The sequence below is a fragment of the Theropithecus gelada genome, chromosome 18, assembly GCF_003255815.1.
Source record: "Theropithecus gelada isolate Dixy chromosome 18, Tgel_1.0, whole genome shotgun sequence".
NCBI lineage: Eukaryota > Metazoa > Chordata > Mammalia > Primates > Cercopithecidae > Theropithecus > Theropithecus gelada.
Genome location: NC_037686.1, coordinates 41,193,371 through 41,212,001, shown reverse-complemented (window position 1 = coordinate 41,212,001; position 18,631 = coordinate 41,193,371). Strand labels below are relative to the sequence as shown.

General features: G+C 38.5%; 1 protein-coding gene across 1 annotated transcript in view; it reads left to right on the top strand.

Annotated features, from left to right (window-relative positions):
• Positions 1-18,631, top strand: part of DCC (DCC netrin 1 receptor) — a 1,221,566-nt gene that overhangs the window by 397,986 nt on the left and 804,949 nt on the right. Inside the window, exon 2 of the mRNA XM_025365180.1 lies at positions 15,761-16,081. Coding sequence (XP_025220965.1) covers positions 15,761-16,081 — 321 coding nt within the window. The remainder of the gene's footprint in view (positions 1-15,760; positions 16,082-18,631) is intronic.

Here is an 18,631-nt window from a genome sequence, read left to right as displayed (position 1 = left end):
ATAGGGTTGGCTAATATTATTTAAAATGTACGCTAATTATGGTTTTTAAAATTATAACCCTAGTACATATTATACAAATAAAAATGTTATATGGCAAACAGTGACTTTTTTATGTTCTCATGATAACTAGTAAGTCCCCAGCTTCTCTGACATTGATGTAATATGAGGTTAAAAGAGCTACAGGTATTAGGAGGGAACCCACAAGTGGAGAAGAACAAGAGAGGAAACAGGTGGATGTCTGGGGTCACATGTTGATGAAAAGTCTCCAGCTGATGAATTATGGGGGAACCCACATTTGAGATGGAGATTTGTATATTATGATCAATAAACTCAGTACACTTTCTGACCTTACTTTGGCTTTCTGTCTGAAAATTGTATATAAATTTAGTTCCAAGTATTTTATGACAACACTTGAACCCCTCAATGGATTTATAGTCTCTATCATTCAAGGGGACTTGCTGTTTATTATTTAGATAAATTTTAGGCTTTTACTATTCCTCAGTGGTGCTCAGGAGATCGTGTCTTTGCTTTGAGTCTTACTGATTTTTTTTTATATTAGAGACAATGTGAAAGGAATTTGTTAAAGATCAACTAAAATAAATTAATGAAAAGCAGCTGGATAGAAGCACAACCAGGGATGATAAAAAGTGGTTAAACAACTCCAAGACCCCACAAGACACCACTGGTGATACACTGACATTTCCCTAGCTCTGCAGGACTTCCAGTTACCCAGACATCTTTTTAAAGCCAATGAAAAACTCTACTATGCAACAGCAGAGTGGGCTGGACTGTACTGCCTTTATTTCAAGAAGAAAACCAAAGAAATCTTCATCTTAAATATGTTTTTCATGGAAGATTAAGAACACACTTAGTAAGACCATTTTCTCATCCTGTGGGAACTTTTTAGGACAGGATGATATGAAAATGGCATGTGTTTTATGTTTCGTAGGTAATTGGAATACATTTGGTGAAGACCCTGGAATCGGTACAGCAGGGAGTAGTAGCCTTGGACACAGTGGGCATATCTAAAGGTGGTGAAGACAGGGAGAAGGAGAGAGGAATGAAATAAAGGATCTGTGGCTCTGGACTAGAGGACTGTTGGAGAGAATGAGGAAGCCGGAGAGCTAATAGACATTTAGTAGGTGTTTGATAATAAGTGTGAATGAATGAATATGATGAAGAACTTCACCTGGATGCACAGCCAATAGACCGATCTTTTAAAGCTTGTAAATGCTAAATCTATTACCAAAAGGAATGGAGTGTTGAGGAAAGCTTAACATAAGATGGCAGCTCTGAGCTTTGATGTCCCTCACTACGAATCAGCAGTATCACCTCAGAACAGGGTCATCAGACTACAGCCCAAAGGAGGGCCGACTATGGCCCTCTGGCTATTTTTGTAAAAATGGTTTATCATTTTTAGATTGTTATCTTTTAAATGGCAACATAAGTATCCATATACTGTCCTCAATTTTGCCTCTTGGTCCACAAAGCCCCCAAAAATGTACTATCTGGCCCTTGATAGAAAGTTTGCCTTACCACTGTCTCAGAACATGACCGAAAATGTTATCAGTATAGACACTGAAAAGCATGGTTTTTATTGGCAGTAACACAGGCACATCTTGCTTAATGATGGGAATCGTTCTGAGAAATGTATAGTTAGGTGATTTTGTCATTGTGTAAACATCAGAGAGTGTCCTCATGCAAACTTTAGATGAGCTGACTACACACCTGCATGGTGTAGTCTATTGCTCATAGACTACAAAACTGTACAGCATGTTATTGTACTAAATACTATAGGCAGTTACTGTAGGTAACATGATGGTATTTGTGTATCAAAACATAGAAAAGCCACAGCAAATATTTTTACAAGAGGTTAAAAATGATGCACTTGTATAAGGCATTTACCATGAGTGGAGCTTGCAGGATGAGGAGTGAGTCAATAAGTGAGTGGCAATCAAATGCAAAGGCCTAGGAAGTTACGGTACTTACTGTAGACTTTATAAACAGTGTATGCTTAGGCTACACTAAATTTATTTTAAAAATTATTTTCTTCCATAACAAATTCATCTTAGCTTACTGTAACTTTTTTACTTTATAAACCTTTAATTTTCTGTCTGTCTGTCTTTCTTTCTTTAGTTTTTTTTTTTTTGAGACTAAGTCTCACTCTGTCACCCAGGCTGGAGGGCAGTGGCACAAACGTGGCTCACCGCAGCCTCAACCTCCTGGGCTCAAGCAGTCTTCCTGCCTTAACCTGCTGTGACTGCAGGTGCACACTGCCACACCTGGCTTTTTTTTTTTTTTTTCTTTTTAATGTTTTTGTAAAGATGGAGTCTTGCTGTGTTGCTCAGGCTGGTCTTAAACTCCTGACCTCAAGTGATCCTCTCGCCTCAGCCTCCCTTATTGTATGTGCTAGACTTTTATACTACTGGTAGCACAGTAGGTTTGTTTATAGTAGCATCACCACAGACACGTGAGTGATGTGTTGCACTACCACATTACAGTGGCTGTGATGTCACTAGGCAATAGGAATTTTTCAGCTCCAGTACAATCTTATAAGACCACTGTCGTACATGCAGTCTGTCATTAATCAAAACGTTATTATGCAGCTCATGACTGTACTGAGTAGTCTCAGTCATTCACAGTCAACCTAGCAGAATGAGGTCCATTTTTTAAAAGTATGTTATGATTTTCTTTCACTGATTGAAGAAATTTTTCCAAATTATTTGTTTTTGTCTATGTTCGGTTATTCAACAGGTATTTGTTAAATGCCTCTGAAATAGGCAAGGGTTCCCAGGGGTTGTATGAAATAAACAAATATGATTCATGTTTACTCCCTCGGAGTTTGCAACATAATAAGGTAGAAATTCTCAAAAATATCATCTGCAGCAGGAAGATCAGAGCCACAAGAGAGGTACAATAAAGGGCTATCACTTCTGAGAGCTGAGTGTGTCACTGCTATTCAGTGAAGACTTTCTATCTCTGCACAGGCTTGTGTCTACCGTTTTCATTTTGTAAAAGAAAAACCTGATGAGAATTTATGTTTACTATTTGGCTTAAAATGTATAACTACCTCTAAGGTACTACTGGAAATCACACCATGTCAGAGGCCATGTGAATGCCACAGGCACTGGCCCCTGCCTGCTAGTTTGGTGAGTCCAAGGTACTAACCAAGAGCTTTCTTTTGCATTTGAGAGTACCTTCTTTTTTCATATACATTATACAAACTGCTCTATTAATCTACTTGGAATCATCTGGGGCTCTTTCTTTTTTGAACAACCCCCATAGAGTCCCTCAAAAACCCTATTGATGCTATCTTTAAAATGGGTCCTGAATATGTATTCTAGGAAAGGCTGTAATTAGAATATTTTTAGAATTTGCAACAACCAATTCCTGCATGCAGTAAGCCCTTTTAAGTAGAGTCATGCATATTTCTTCATGTTTTAGTTTCCTTCAGGTGAAGACCCATGAATAGATCCTTCATCCTTGAGGTTCACATTAGACTGTGAATAAGTTGCATACAGACGACGGAAATTCCCTTACAGTTCTGACCTTCAAGAGAGGCTTCATTCTTGCTCCCCAAGTCATCTCCCATGGAACTTAAATCACCATCTATAAAACAAGTTATTTGGGAAGTCCTTTAATAAATGCTGACCTCATGAGCAGTTTAAAACTCATTGGTGCTTAGTTCCAAAGCTGATGTTTCTGTTATCACTGTGGGTTTTCCTTCTTGATACCACTCATGGACTAAGCAAAAAATATCACCTTTCTGTTGAGACAAGATACAGTAAATATCATGACAAAATGAATGACAGCATTTTAATGAAAACTACTATGTGACCTCTATCTTGAGAAAATTGGACTTGTTATAATACAAATGTTTTATCACTGATGAGTCCCCACATCAGACGTTATGCCACAATGTCAACCATGAGGTTTGCTGAATTTGTAAGGTTTTCCCTGGACCTGTCAGACCTTTGTGGAATTAATCCTTCATATTTGTAATAGGAGTTTCCACAAGATGAATACTTCATTTCTCATGAATCATAATAAAGCAGCCTGTGCTTTGTCAGCAGAGTGACCTCTGCAGTCTTTTATCTTCAAGAGAAAAGATTAGACTCTCTATTTTATGGATAATGAGGTAGGTTGTTGGTCTCTTGGCACCTTCAGTAACTGCACTCTTTGTGGTCTTGTTTCAGCCTGTGATAAACTGATCAGAGGGTGATTATAGCAAATCTCTTAGTATGACAAATTCCCTCCTAAATTTGAGGGTAATTTTTTTCTATAAGTAGCAAAGTTAATAGGTGTGAACTCATAGACTTTTATAATATTAGAGCTGAAGATGCCTCGAAGTGATCTAGTCCAGCCTCCTTGTTTTATTAATGAGTGAATTGATTCCCAGTGGTGTAGCCCATACTTAGAAGGCTAATGAAGGGCAGATCAGACAAAGAACTCAGGTCTCCTGACCCCTGTGCTGGGAGCTTTCTTTTGCAATTGAAAGTGCCTTCTTTTTTCATATAAATTACATAAATTGCTTGGTTAATCTCCTTGGAGTCTTCTGGGGCTCTTTTCTGTTTTGAGCAACCCACATCTCATCCCTCAAAACCCTACTGACACTATCTTTAAAAATGGGTCCTGAATATGACCATTTCTCACCACCTCTACTGCAATACCTTAGGCCAAATCTCATCATTTCTCACCTGAACAATGGAAGTAGCCTCCAATCTAGTTTCTCTGCTTCTTCCAATGACCTCTATTCTCAAGACTGCAACCAGAATGATCCTTTAAAACAGGGTTTCTCAATCTCACCACTACTGATGTTTTGGGATGGGTGATTTGTTCTAGTGAGGGCCTTACCTGTAAATTGTAAGGTGTGCTACATCCCTCTACACAGGGGATGCCAGTAACACCCTCTCAGTTGTGACAACCAGAAATACCTCCAGACATCACGAGAAATTTCCTAGGGGACAAAATTGCTCCTCCATTGACAACTACTACTTTAAAACATAAATTGGACCTTTTTGCTCTCCTTATTGAAACTCTTCTGTAAATTTGACAGAGTTAAAGCAAAATTCTTTCACTTGCCTACGAGGTCCCATTCAATCTCACTGTGACCTCTCAGACCTTGCTTGCTGGAACTCTCTCATTCACTCCAAACCAGCTATTCCTGGGATGGGCTCGTCACACCTGCCTGGGTGCCTTAGCATCCTCTGCCTGCGGAGTTCTTCCCCTATGTATCTGCTCCATGTCTGTGATGAACTGAGGGTTTGCATCCCCCAGAATTCATGTGTCAAAATCCTAACCCCCAATGTTATAGTATTAAGAGGTGGGACTTTGGGGAAATAATTAGGGTTATACAAGGTCATAAAGGTAAGGCCACCATGATAGGATTACATTTCCTATAAGAAGAAGAGACATCCAAGCTCTCTGTGTCCCCATGAACAAAGAAGAGGTCATGTGAGCACACAGTGAGGTAGTGGCCACCTACTAGCCAAGAAAAGAGGCCTGAGAATGAGACCTGCCTTGCTAACACCTCGATCCTGGACCTCCCAGCTTCTAAATCTGTGGGAAATAAATCTTTTTAAGCCACTCGTCACTCAGTCTATAGTATTTTGTTATGGCAACTTAAGCAGACTATGACCATATCCTTCTTCACAATATTTAGGTCTTTGCCCAACTCTTACCCTCCTCAATGAAACCTTCTCCAAATACCACAACTCCTCCCTTTCCCTCTTGATTTTCTTTTAGAGCACTTAGTCTCTTCTGACATTGTACATATTTGCTCAGTTAGTTATTTATTGTCTGTTCCTTCCTACTAGAATATAAAACATAGAAGGATAGGAATTATTAGGCTGCTTATTACGGATTATTCAAGATCGTTTGTTCCCAGCCTTGAATAATGCCTGATGCAGTAGGTGCTCAATAAATATTAGATGGATGAAGGAATGGCATGAAGATGTTTTTAAGATCTTTTACACCACTGCTAAGCATTACAGTACAAACAAAATAATATTACAAAGTTTATGATTTCAGTTGCATTTTGTCAATGCAATATTTTTCCTTTGGCCTTTAAAGCAAAATTTCAAACTTAATAGGCTTACTGACAAAGTGCTACAATAAATGTGCCACTAAAAAGCAAGCAATTTTCCAAGTAGGAGTGAAAACTATGACACGTAGTACAATTGAGTTCCCCTTTGAGAAAACCTAACTGAAAACAATCCAATTAAGAATGCATATAGAAGGATCCTTACAATAACAAGTATCAAATTTGAATATAAAATATGATCACAACCATGTGGATAATAAAGCAAATCATTATAAATTAAGAAATAAATAATTTCCTGGAAGGAAATGCACAGAAACTTTAACAAGTTCTGTTAAAGTGATCATTATTGGATAAGCAAGGTTATGGACAATTATTATGATATATGATTTTATGTCCATATTTTTGTATTGTGTACAGTAAATATGGGTAACTTGATAAGAGGTTTCTAAAAGTTGCTCACTCACTTCACAATAAATGGCATCTCTAAAGCTTGTCCACTGGCTGCCATCAAAATGGAGATGATCCCATGCACTGGGTATTCCTTAAATCACACTTTTTCTAAATATCATGAGAACATTCCTTAGTGTTTTAGTTGACAGTTCTGCATTTATAAAATGCCATCCCTCTCTCTACTTAGAGAAAGACTGATGAAAAACACGGCAGAGAAAGCTAGCTTATATTTTGTCAAACTGAGAGGGAAGAAGGCTCAAACCCAGGGCAGATTAAGCAACACATCAAAGTTTCTCTTTTTAGTGTTAATTTTGTATGAGACCTGGGGAATGATAACCTACATGTCCGGAAGTGTTACTTGTTGGGCTGGAAAAGAAATTTCATTACAATTTGCCTGGTATCACATAGCAAAATCAAACTGCTGCTTAGAGAGTTAGCTCTTGGGGCAACAAAGGAATGAGGAAGTTACTCCCCAACTCCAATTTAGCCCTTATTATTGTTTTTTACCATTGGATTTAGCCAGAGGACACTCAGGCAGTTGCCTGGGGCACACACTTCTTGCCCTTTAAAAACCTCAGATCTCTGCAAAGCTTCTTCAGCTTTGTGGAAGATGCCATGTGCTCAGCATGTCAGAAGTGGAGCCTCTGTGTGGGCTCACTAAGAGATTTCAGCTGGGACAGTTGCTTTGTGAACTCCACATCTTACCTTTATATTTCCAAATTTAGTTTCTTGTAAAGGGAAGAGAAAAAGAATCATGGTGACAAGAGCAAATCGGTTCAGCACCCTTTTACTGAGAATATTTGGTGGTGTTGCACTTGGTGAACAAATGTCCTGATGCTAAAGTCACTTTTCCTGATTCAGTCATGCTAGCTTTCCAAGAATTTACTCTTCTCTAGATATGTGACAACTGAGGAGCATAGTAGGAATTTATTTGCTAGTTGCTTACTTTAGCTATGGTCTTAAGAAGGAATTTCGTGGAGTATAGGTTTCCCAGATAAAATACAGGATGCTCTGTTATATTTGATTTTGAGTAAATAACAAATAATGTTTTAGTATAAGTAGGTCTTATGCAATATTTATTTAGTATAAGTATTTAGGACATGTTTACACTAAAATTTATACTAAATTTGTTTTTCATATGAAATTCCAATATAACTTGTGTCCTTAATTTTTGTTTCTAAATCTGGCAACTCTAATGAGGGAGGAACTTCGACTGTTCCTTTTAAATTTTCACCTAAATTTTCATCCATAGCTTCCCTATATTTTAATGAGCCTTAATACATTCTCACAGTAAAATGCATATGTTTTCTTTCCTGATCAGCCTTTTTTTACATTATTTAAGTTCAGGAATTAATTCCATATAACTTAATTCATTTCTGATTTGCATTTTTTAGTAATAAAAATTTGTCTTAAATGGCTTTAAAATGTTAGTCTCTGGCAACTGAGGAATGAACGTAATCATTTAAAAATATGACCACGTGTTCTGACAATTTTTTTAAATGTCTTATCGAAGTGCATAAAATGGCACCAGTACTTCACAGAAACCTCAGTAGTCATAGGTGCTGATCCTTTGGTGAGTGTACAGTTTCTCTCTCTGGTCTAGTGGAAGTTAAAGTCTTCCATTAATGGGAAATACACAAAGTTCACCCTCAGGTTACAGCACAGCTAAATGGCTATTGTAGTTTTCCCATCTAGACACTAAACTAGACTAAGGAGCAGATCAGCCAGGAGCCAGGGAAGTGTCTACAATTATACTGCGGAACTAAAATGGAACAAAAGAAAGGCAATGTGATAAAGACTACTGGATGAACCCAAACTTCTTTTGGAAGAGGATTGCAGCTATCGTTGCTGTTTAGAAGAAATCCTTTTGTAGCCCTTTATGTGAAGAATCGAGAATATTCCAAGGAGTATTCTAAATGTCCAAATGACCATGGAAGTTTAATTTTGCTGAATGGGGTAAGGTCATTTGGGGCCCAAACAGTGTGCTGGTTGTAATAGAGGAACTATTAGGTATTGTAAACAATAGCCCTCTTTCTTGATCCTTTCTCCACTTCAGCCTTTCAAAGATAAATATATAATAAATATTAATAAAACGTGTTGAAATAAGTGTTCAATTATTTGCCTTTCTAGATTATCCTTCTAAGTTCACCTACTTACTTAGAAAAATAATCAACCCAAATTACACAAATTCCTCAAATATGAAACATCATGACAAGACAGTACAAGGGAGGCAAGAATCCCCTTGCTCCAATCCAGGCTACCAGATGTTTTGGAGCAAAGTTCTTGAGCTTTAGTTAATGCAAGAATTCCTGGAAGACTTCTTCAAGTACAGATTGCTGGGCTCTGCTGACACAGTTTCTGGTTGGGTAGGTATGGGGCAGGGCCTAGAACTGTGCATTTTTAATTTTTTTTATTTTTAATTGGCACACAATAGTTGTACACATTTATAGGATACAGGCTGGTATTTTCTTACATGTATACAATGTTTGGTGATCAAATCAGGCTAATTAGCATATCTATCGCCTCAAACAGTTATCATTTGTTTGGGTTGGGAATATTCAAAATCATCTCTTCCAGCTATTTGAAAATATTCACTAAATTATTGTTAACTTTAGTCAACAGACAGTGCTATAGAGCATTAGATACTCTTCCTGTCTAACTGCAATTTTGTATTCCTTAAGCAACCTCTCTCTATCCCCTCCCCACCCTTCCCAGCCTCTAGTAACCATTGTTTTACTTAACGTTGTGCATTTTCAGCAGGTTCCCAGGAGGTGTTGCTGTTGCAAGTCTAGGGACCGTACTTTGAGAACCACTGTTTCAGAATTTATATTTTGATGTACTAAACCCAGTGAAGTTAACATATGCTTAGGGATTCTGTTAATTCATGTTTGTTTGTTTTTGTTTTTTAAATTTCCTGCTCCATTGCATAGCCTCACAAGTATTATAATTTTTTTCCAGGGCTAAAGACCAGAGTTACAGTTGCACATCTCATTGATATTTGATACATTGAAAGTAGATTATATTGCATCATCCATAGAATTATTTTTATTTCCTTCAATGGAGGTCTTTTTATTTGTCTTAAGCAAAAAGAAGCAAATGTGGTAGCATCTATTTCTAAGAAGAGATGATGGTGGTGTGGTTTTATGGGTTGATATGAACATTCAGGGATCATCAGAAACTCTAAGCATCCCCAAATGAAAGTTCGTGTAATTTTAAGCTATAAAATTAGGCATAGCAAGTTCTATGGGGATTTGTATGACATTTTCTAATCTCAAAATCTTGTAGGAGCTTTTTTTCCCCCACTTCCATGCTACCTTTCTAAATTTCATTTTGAGCTTCCATTGCCTTAACCAGAAGCTTTTACATTTTGGACCTGGAAGGAGATTTCTGACTCCATAGAGAATTATTTTTTATACTTAACAATGTTTGATATTGTAGATAAAATGTCACGCCTTAAAAATCCCATTTTAAGCTAGTTTGCCTCTGCGACTGAATGGTCTTTGGACCTAAGAAGAACGTGACAAAGAGAGCAAGCACAAAGCGACTAAGCTTAGAGAAACATTTGTACTATTTGATCATTTTAGTGAGTTTCTAAAATATATTAAGAATATTCTCTATGTATAGATAATTAATATAAACTTGAAATGTCTTTGGCAGTGTTATTTCTGATGCTTATTTATGTCTGAGAAAACTAAAACAAATAGATAATAAAAGTTCTCCCTTGGGACATTCCTCAAGAGTAGTCCTTCTTTTATATCCTCATCAGGAAGCATGGAAGGTTTTGCTATCTTGGTATCTGCTTACAAACTATCATTTTACACAAAAAAATTAAAAAGGTTGAGAAGAAAGAAGAGGTGGAGAAGGAGGAAGTGTAAGAGGAGGAGGAGAAGGGGGAGAAGGCCCAATGATGATCTGACACTTCATTACTTTTCTTCAGACCAATATAGATAAGAAAAGCTAGCCAAGCGTTAAATACATATATGGCTTTGTCCCTATATTTTAACCAAGTATTTAGAAATATTCCCAAACCAACATTTGGAGTGAAAGAGAGAGATGGAAACAGAGAGAGATGGTGAACTCTGCTGTCAGACTCTGTTGTGTAAGTTTCTTAATGGATGGGATTTTGGAACTTTCCAGTTTATTTCTCCAAAATATATTATAGTTGCCTTAAGTGATTTTACAGCAGAGTTAAAAGGATTTCTTGGCCGGGCTCGGTGGCTCACGCCTGTAATCCCAGCACTTTGGGAGGCCGAGATGGGCGGACCAAGAGGTCAGGAGATCGAGACCATCCTGGCTAACACGGTGAAACCCCGTCTCTACTAAAAAATACATAAAACTAGCTGGGTGGTGGGGGGCGCCTGTAGTTCCAGCTACTCGGGAGGCTGAGGCAGGAGAATGGCGTAAACCCGGGAGGCGGAGCTTGCAGTGAGCTGAAATCTGGCCACTGCACTCCAGCCTAGGCGACAGAGCAAGACTCCGCCTCAAAAAAAAAAAAAGAAAAAGAAAAAAAGAAAAAAAAGGATTTCTTTCTTTCTTTATGAAGCAAGGCTTGGAAATGTAACTATTTGAGGTTTCAAGGGAATGGCCATTGGACACCTTAAAAATAAAACCAAATAAAATAAACTTCTCCATTAGGTTTTCTCCTGGATAAAATCATCACCATTGTAATTCTAATGTAAAAGTCTCTGCAGCATTGTAAAATAGGAAGTTTAGTTTTGATTCTCAAAATGAGTTCTTCTGTTATCTTCCCATGATCTCCTTTCATGTATTTTCCAAGAGGTCTACACTTTCATTGAACTCTGAGTGCCTAATTTCAGACTACAACTTTTTGAGCCACAGGCTCCAAAGTTACTTCTACTTGTTGTCTTCTTCAGTTTTATCATCTCTGTCTTCCTCTCTTCATACATTAAATCAGCGTAGTTGATTTAAGATTAATTACTGGATGAAGTCATTTTAAAAAATTGTTTTATATTAAGAAATTATATACTGCTGGGCAAAATCTTTCCAAATGGAACCAGTACACTAAGAGAAAGGGTTCAGGGGGACCTAAATTGATGTCAATGTAATGTATTCGTGGGACATTTCTTAGGCCTGTGCGAAATACAAGGAAGTTGAAGGTAGCCTTGCCTAATGACACAGGGTAGTTTTCTGTGCCCCTTCGCCTGCAGGAAATCTTCCGCAACACGCAGTACTCCTGCCTGGGCCTCACTGGGCTCTGAGCTGGCCGCTGAGCTGGTTCCGCCCACTCAGCCTGACAGGCTGTGCTCGGCTGGTGCTACCACCCCTGATCCCACTCCCACTATAGGCTTGCCAGGCATGGAGCGGTGAGGGGTGTCTGAGTGAGTGAGTGCAGAGTCCAGCCACGGCACAGGGTCAGGTGCGCCAGCGGTTGCGGTGGGGCAGGCAGCTTTAGTTGCCGGCAGCTGGACCAGGCATACTGCAAGCAAATTCTGCCTAGGATGCTCGTGTCTGGACCGGGGGAACACGGTGACACTCAACAAAACTTAGAGACGCCAGCAACCGCAGAGCCCCAAAAGGGTGTTACAGCACGTCACCGTTTGTTTGTTCCTGCAACCCAGCAAACAAGGGTGTGTCAGAGCTCTGACTCAGGAAGTCCCAAGGTCTTCGCCTCCAGAAGGGTTGCAGCTCTTCTCTCCTTCCTGCCATATGCAGCACAGGGAACGGGGCAGGGGTTGGGCAGGAGTGTGTTTCGGCTCCTTAGTGTTAGAGCTCATTCAGTCCTGCTGCCCCATTCTGGCCCACGGCTCTTGGGCTGGCCCGGCCCCACTGCCGCTTCTTGTCGTCTTGGATGGCCCTCCAGGCAGCAGTGGAGGCCTGGAGGGCTACAGTGTTACAGCTCCTTTTGCACTTGCTGTTCAGTGGGTCCCAGGTTCTTGTCCTGCATCCCAGAAGAATGAGTTTATGTGGACAACTGGAGAGTGAGCAAGGCGGAGAAAAGTTTCATTGAGTGACAGAATATCTCTTAGCAGAGAGGTGATCTGCAGTGGGTCGATCCCAGGTGTGGCTGAGTCTGGAGTTTTTATAGGCTCAGAATGGGGGAGGTGCAGGCTGTAGGTAGCCTTGGAAAAGGCAACATTCGATTGATTAAAAAGCATTATTCAGGCTGGGCCCATTGGCTCATGCCTGTAATCCAAGCACTTCGGAAGGCTGAGGCAGGCAGAATAACTGAGGTCAGGAGTCCGAGACCAGCCTGGCCAACTATAGCCAACATGGCCGTCTCTACTAAAAATACAAAAATTAGCCAGGTTTGGTGGCGTGTGCCTGTAATCCCAGTTACTCAGGATGCTGAGGCGGGAGAGTCACCTGAGGCAGAGGTTGCAGTGATCCAAGATCGCATCACTGCACTCCAGCCTGGGAGACAGAGCCAGACTCCATTGCCCCAAAAAAAGAAAAAGAAAAAAAAAAAAAGAATTATTCAGAAAGAACCAATCAGGAAAGAACAGGCAAACAGGAACAGAAGTTCTCACTCTGGTCCCAGACTCCATTCAGAACCAGCAGCCCAGGTTTCAGGCTTTAGGCTGTTTTCAGCTTGAAGGTTGGGTTTCACTGGCGACCTAACCCTGTCTGCCTGGGAATTTGTCTGCCTCCTGCCACTGTCACTATCATGAACTGAAACTTAGAAAAGGAGACCAATAGAATCACATCTACCATTTCTCTATTAAACTTGATTCACCGGGATCCATCTCTTCTATAAAACTAATCACTAATTCAAGCTACTTAAAGCAGTGAGGTGCCTATATCCCAAAGCCATACATTCAAAATATAATTGTTATAAAGAGTACAAAAAGCTCAAATTGCCAGTGAACTGCAAGGGTAATTGTGTTAAAGAAAAGTTGATCTATGTACTCACAGCACTGAAAACTGTCATAACCTCCTTGTTTCAGACTAAGTGGATTATTTATGTGTGATAATGGGCACATATGCTCATTAACATGCTGTCATAAACAGCTGTGTTAAATGTATTATGTGTTCTGTGACATAAATAAGGTGCTCAACGTGAGGTTGTGTTTAAAATATAGGCCCCAGGAAGAACAAAAAAGCAATAAATGCTTTCTAATATAGTTGCCTGGTCTTGAATTTCAAATTTATTTCTTCTTTATTAATGCTACCTGTATGGAAATTGTGGGTATTACTCTAGTGAAATATCTTGGCATTCAAGGACATTAGAACTTCTTTCTGCTGTCTCATCTTTAGTGTTGCTCAAGCCAGGTTTGCTAGCTTGTGATTCTTTTCTGGTAGAGGAAGAGATCATGTAGACATGGGAAAGGTATTTTCAGCAAAATCAGTCTGCATTGATTCAGCAAGCTTAGAGCAAGGCTCATTTGACAGATGCTCTCACCCAATCTTGTTTTGAAAGCCTCCACACTAGATATTGAACTTAGAGATCATCTAGTTCAACTTCTTAATTTTTGCAGATGAGGGAACTGAGTTTCTGAGGACTTAAAAGACCTTTCTGAGTCATGAATTTTGAAGTGACAAAGCCAAGACCTAAGGCTAGATATCCGGACACCCCATTCAATGTACTTCCCACTAGAAGAACAGGATGTACTATAATTGGGTTGGCTATGCCAAAAGGATCTGTGGGGAGAAGGAGCTTATTTGAAAATAAAGACACCAGCCTGCTGTCATCTGGGATGTTCATCAATATCTATAGTAGAGTTATGTGCTCACCATTATTTTACAATTTATATTAATTCAAACTAAGTTCCAGATGCTTTCTGAGTTAGTGGCCAAGGTGAAAGGAATGAGTATATGACAGTGAGTGACACAAGACATCATTTGGCAAAATAACAGACTTCAGACATAAGTTTTAGAAAAATTGAGTATGCAGGAATGAAGCAAATAAAACCAGGGAGAAACCGTGAGAAGCTGTTCTGCCTTCTCTTCACTGGAAAATAGGGTGTACAAAGATAGAAATAGTTTCTGTCCATCAGAAGAGTATGAGCTAATCCCTTATGAGAATATGGATTACCTGCAATTTAGATGCTTGCCTTTTAAATGACAGAAGAATGGAATGATTTTACGAAGTACAACTAAAAGTGTTCCCATTACAGAAAAATTAAGGAAGCTAATGAAGTCGAGGTTGCTATGCTGAAAAAAAAAAGAAGACTAAAACATAATTTAGGTGGTATTTTTTAAGAAATGAAATGCTGTTTCAAACAAATAAAGGGATCTTAAAGAAAATGTCCATCTCTTATGCATTTTCACACAAGGTGTTTCAGAAGAAAATGGGATTAAACATCAGCAAGAAAATTCAGTTAGACTCTTTAAATGATTAAATATTGAAAACAAGATACCAAGGGACATTGTAGAATCTCTAGCCTCTAAGATTGTGCAAAATGAAATTGAAAGTAATTTGACTTGAATGATTTAAGCATACACCTGTCTGAGCAAATGGTGGAGCCAATGACCTCCTGAAACCTTGTCAAGGTCTTTGACTCATCATGTGAGTATTCTGTCAAATGCTATGCTGCCAGCTTCGATAACAATATACTTTAACTAATTATACTTGCTCCCTCCCCTCAAGGTTCTTAAATGACTTTCTCTTACCTCGTTGATTCTTTATGTTCATTTATGTTTATGAAAAAATTTCAACTGTTATATTTATTTAGATTTCCAAGTCCATGAGAAACATTTGGATGAAAATTAAGACCCTTCAGGGATTTGTGATTTTAGGTAGTGACTTTATTGACTTGCTTCTGCCAGTGGGATTTACCTATTTTAAAACCCAGCTGAGCTTTGTCCTAAAGAACTTTACCCATGCTGTTCAGAGTTGACTTTTATTCTTACAGAACACTGTATCTGATTGGATATTTTAAAAGTTTCAATGGATGCCATAATCAGAATGCAGAGATAGAAATAGTCTCCCCCAAAATCTTAGCTACCACACTAATAACTATTGCTACTTTAAAATATCTAGTTTTATTTGGAAAATACTAGTTTTTTCTGCTTAAATTTTCATGTACTGACTGATAGGTGGTAATAAGCATGCCAGGATTTATATGAATTTGCAATTTCTCATAGTATTAAATTTTGGAACCAATTGTTTTCTTAATTGCCGTTACCTCGACTGGGTACTTTTTTACTTATTTAACATAATATCCTTGATTTTAGTTTTTATTTATTTTTGGACATTTTTCAAAGCCCTCAGCTGTTGTGAAAAGCTTTGTAAAGAAAAGAAAGGGAATCTAAGCCTGAGATTTATTTGAATACATGAACATATTTCCCTTTGCTCTCTTGTTCCAGGTTTTCAAATTAAAGCTTTCACAGCACTGCGCTTCCTCTCAGAACCTTCTGATGCCGTCACAATGCGGGGAGGAAATGTCCTCCTCGACTGCTCTGCAGAGTCTGACCGAGGAGTTCCAGTGATCAAGTGGAAGAAAGATGGCATCCATCTAGCCTTGGGAATGGACGAAAGGAAGCAGCAACTTTCAAATGGGTCTCTGTTGATACAAAACATACTTCATTCCAGACACCACAAGCCAGATGAGGGACTTTACCAATGTGAGGCATCTTTAGGAGATTCTGGCTCAATTATTAGTCGGACAGCAAAAGTTGCAGTAGCAGGTAAGTGGATTCTTCCTTCTCTTCCTCCTCCTCCTTCCTCTCTTCTTCTTATTCTTTTTTGGGGATAAGAAAATAATTTTTGTAGAAATAATGTACATTTTTTAAATGTTTTAAATTTTAAATTGACAAATAATTATATATTTTTATGAAGTGCAATGTCATGTTTTGATGTATGTATCCATCGTGGAGTGATTATATCAAGCAAATTAACATATCTGTCACCACATACTTACCTCTTTTCTGTGGTGAGAGCATTTTAAGTCTACTCTTTTAGCAATGTTGATGTATACTACGTTGTGCAATAGATATTAAAAGCTTATTTCTTCTCTCTAACTGAAACCTTGTGCCCTTTGACAAACATATTTCCATTCCTTACCACGCCCCATCTTCCCAAGCCTTTGGTAACCATTCTGCTCTCTAGTTCTATGAGTCTGTCTTTTTTATAATAGATTCTACCTGTAAGTGAGATCCTGCAGTATTTTTCTTTCAGTGCCTGGCATGTTTCCCTTAGCATAATATCCTGTAAGTTCATCTATGTTATCACAAATAACAGGATTTACTCTTTTTTAAGGCTGAATAGTATTCCATTGTATGTATGTATATATATATCATACACACACACACACACACACACACATATATATATAAAATATTTTCTTTACCCATTCACCCATTCATGATTGATTCCACATCTTGGCTCTTGTGAATAATGCTGCAATTAACACGAAGTATAGATATCTCTTATACACCCTCATTTCAATTCCTTTGGATATATACCCATAAGTGGGATTGGTGTATCATATGGTAATTCTAATTCTAGTTTTTTGAGAAAGCTACATAACCATTTTTCATAATGGCTGTCTAATTTACATTTTCACCAACAATGCACACTTTTAAGAAAAAGGAAAGATGAAAAAAGATTCATGTTTATTGTCTCATGGTTTTGACGAACCTTTCTCCTTAAATTAGCTTAGAAAACAGTCATAGGACCTGAACTGGCTGCATAATGTTATGAGATTTTTTTTAAACAAAACTTTCAAGTTGACTTACTACTTATATCTAAGGGAGGACTTCTTAATAGAAAAATATTAGAAAAAAATAATTTTCTAATTCTACTTTACAGCTTCATTAAATGCAAAACTTTTGCAGAGTCAATTTTTTCGTTGTTGTGCCTTAAGAAGAGTAAATTTTATTTTAATTATAGTGGCATGGCCTACAACATATACATCTCAAGTGAGAAATAAAAATTGCTTCCAGTGCTTCCAAATTTCTTAATACTTGGTAACATGTTGGCTCAATAGCTGAGTAATAAGATGAACAGTTTTTGTTTTCACCTGGATACACTGAAGTCATGTAGACCCTGAAAAAATGGTACTGACCATTCTGGAATCCATGATATTGCTATTTCTGCCCCACTCTTCTGGTTAGAAGGCAGCTCATAATTATTTCTGTTGGCCCCTGAAATGTTAGACCTGCAAAGAGAAGAATCAGTTTTTTCACTTGTTACTATAATGATTTCACCAATAGCTGGTGTTTTTTTTTTTTTTTTTAAACTTTTGTATTGACCATAAAGCAAGGCAAGCAGATCCAACTTGAAATAAATTTAAGTTATGAATGGGTAAGCAGATTTGAAGGGCTGCTTTCAATGTAATCTTTAGTTCTCAGTAAAAACAAAATTGAATCATAGGCTGTTTAGTCATTTGTGGTAGGCTTTCTTTCCCAGGCCCTACTTAGTCTAGTCTCATCTTGGAAGACTAATCAGAATGATAACTCATTTTCATCAATAACAGGACAATTGGGCAGAACCACCACTCCCTCATGCACTCTCCTAGTGAGGGTTTGAGAAAGTTCAATCCGAAAGAGGTGATTTTGTCAGGCGGTGCTGTGAAGAATTACATCTCATAGATATGTGGTTAATCCCCATATCTAGCTTCAAACTACTCTTCTGTAGCTTCTTTTCTCTACTAAGAACTCTGCAGACTGAATGTTTTGTCTCCCTAAAATGTGTATATTGAAATTCTAATCCCCAATGTGATCGTATTGGGAGGTGGAGACTTTGAGAGATAATTAGATCATGAGGGTGGAGTCCTCATGAATGTGATTAGTGCCCTTATAAAAGGAACCACAGAATACCACTGCTCCTTTCACCATGTAAGGATGCAATGAGACATCTGTAATCTGCAACCCAGAAGAGGACCCTCATCAGAAACCAGTCATGCTGGCACCCTAATCTCAGGTTTCCAGCCTCCAGAACTTTGAAAAATCAATGTCTGTTGTTTACAGGCTACCCAGTCCATGATACTTTGTGAAAGCCACCCAAACTGATGAAGGCAAAGTTTTCCATAGTCAGTTAAGCCAGATTTTACCTAGAGGTAGACTGGCTAGCCATTCTGCTTTTCTTTGGACTGACCTGGTTTTTGCACTTGAAAGTCCTGTATCCTGGGAAGCCACTTGAGTGCCAGGTAAAACCAGGACAGTGGGTCACTCTACCTCAAGGTGTCCCTGGTCTGCTTTAGCAATGATAGACTGAGGTGCAGATGCAGAAAACCC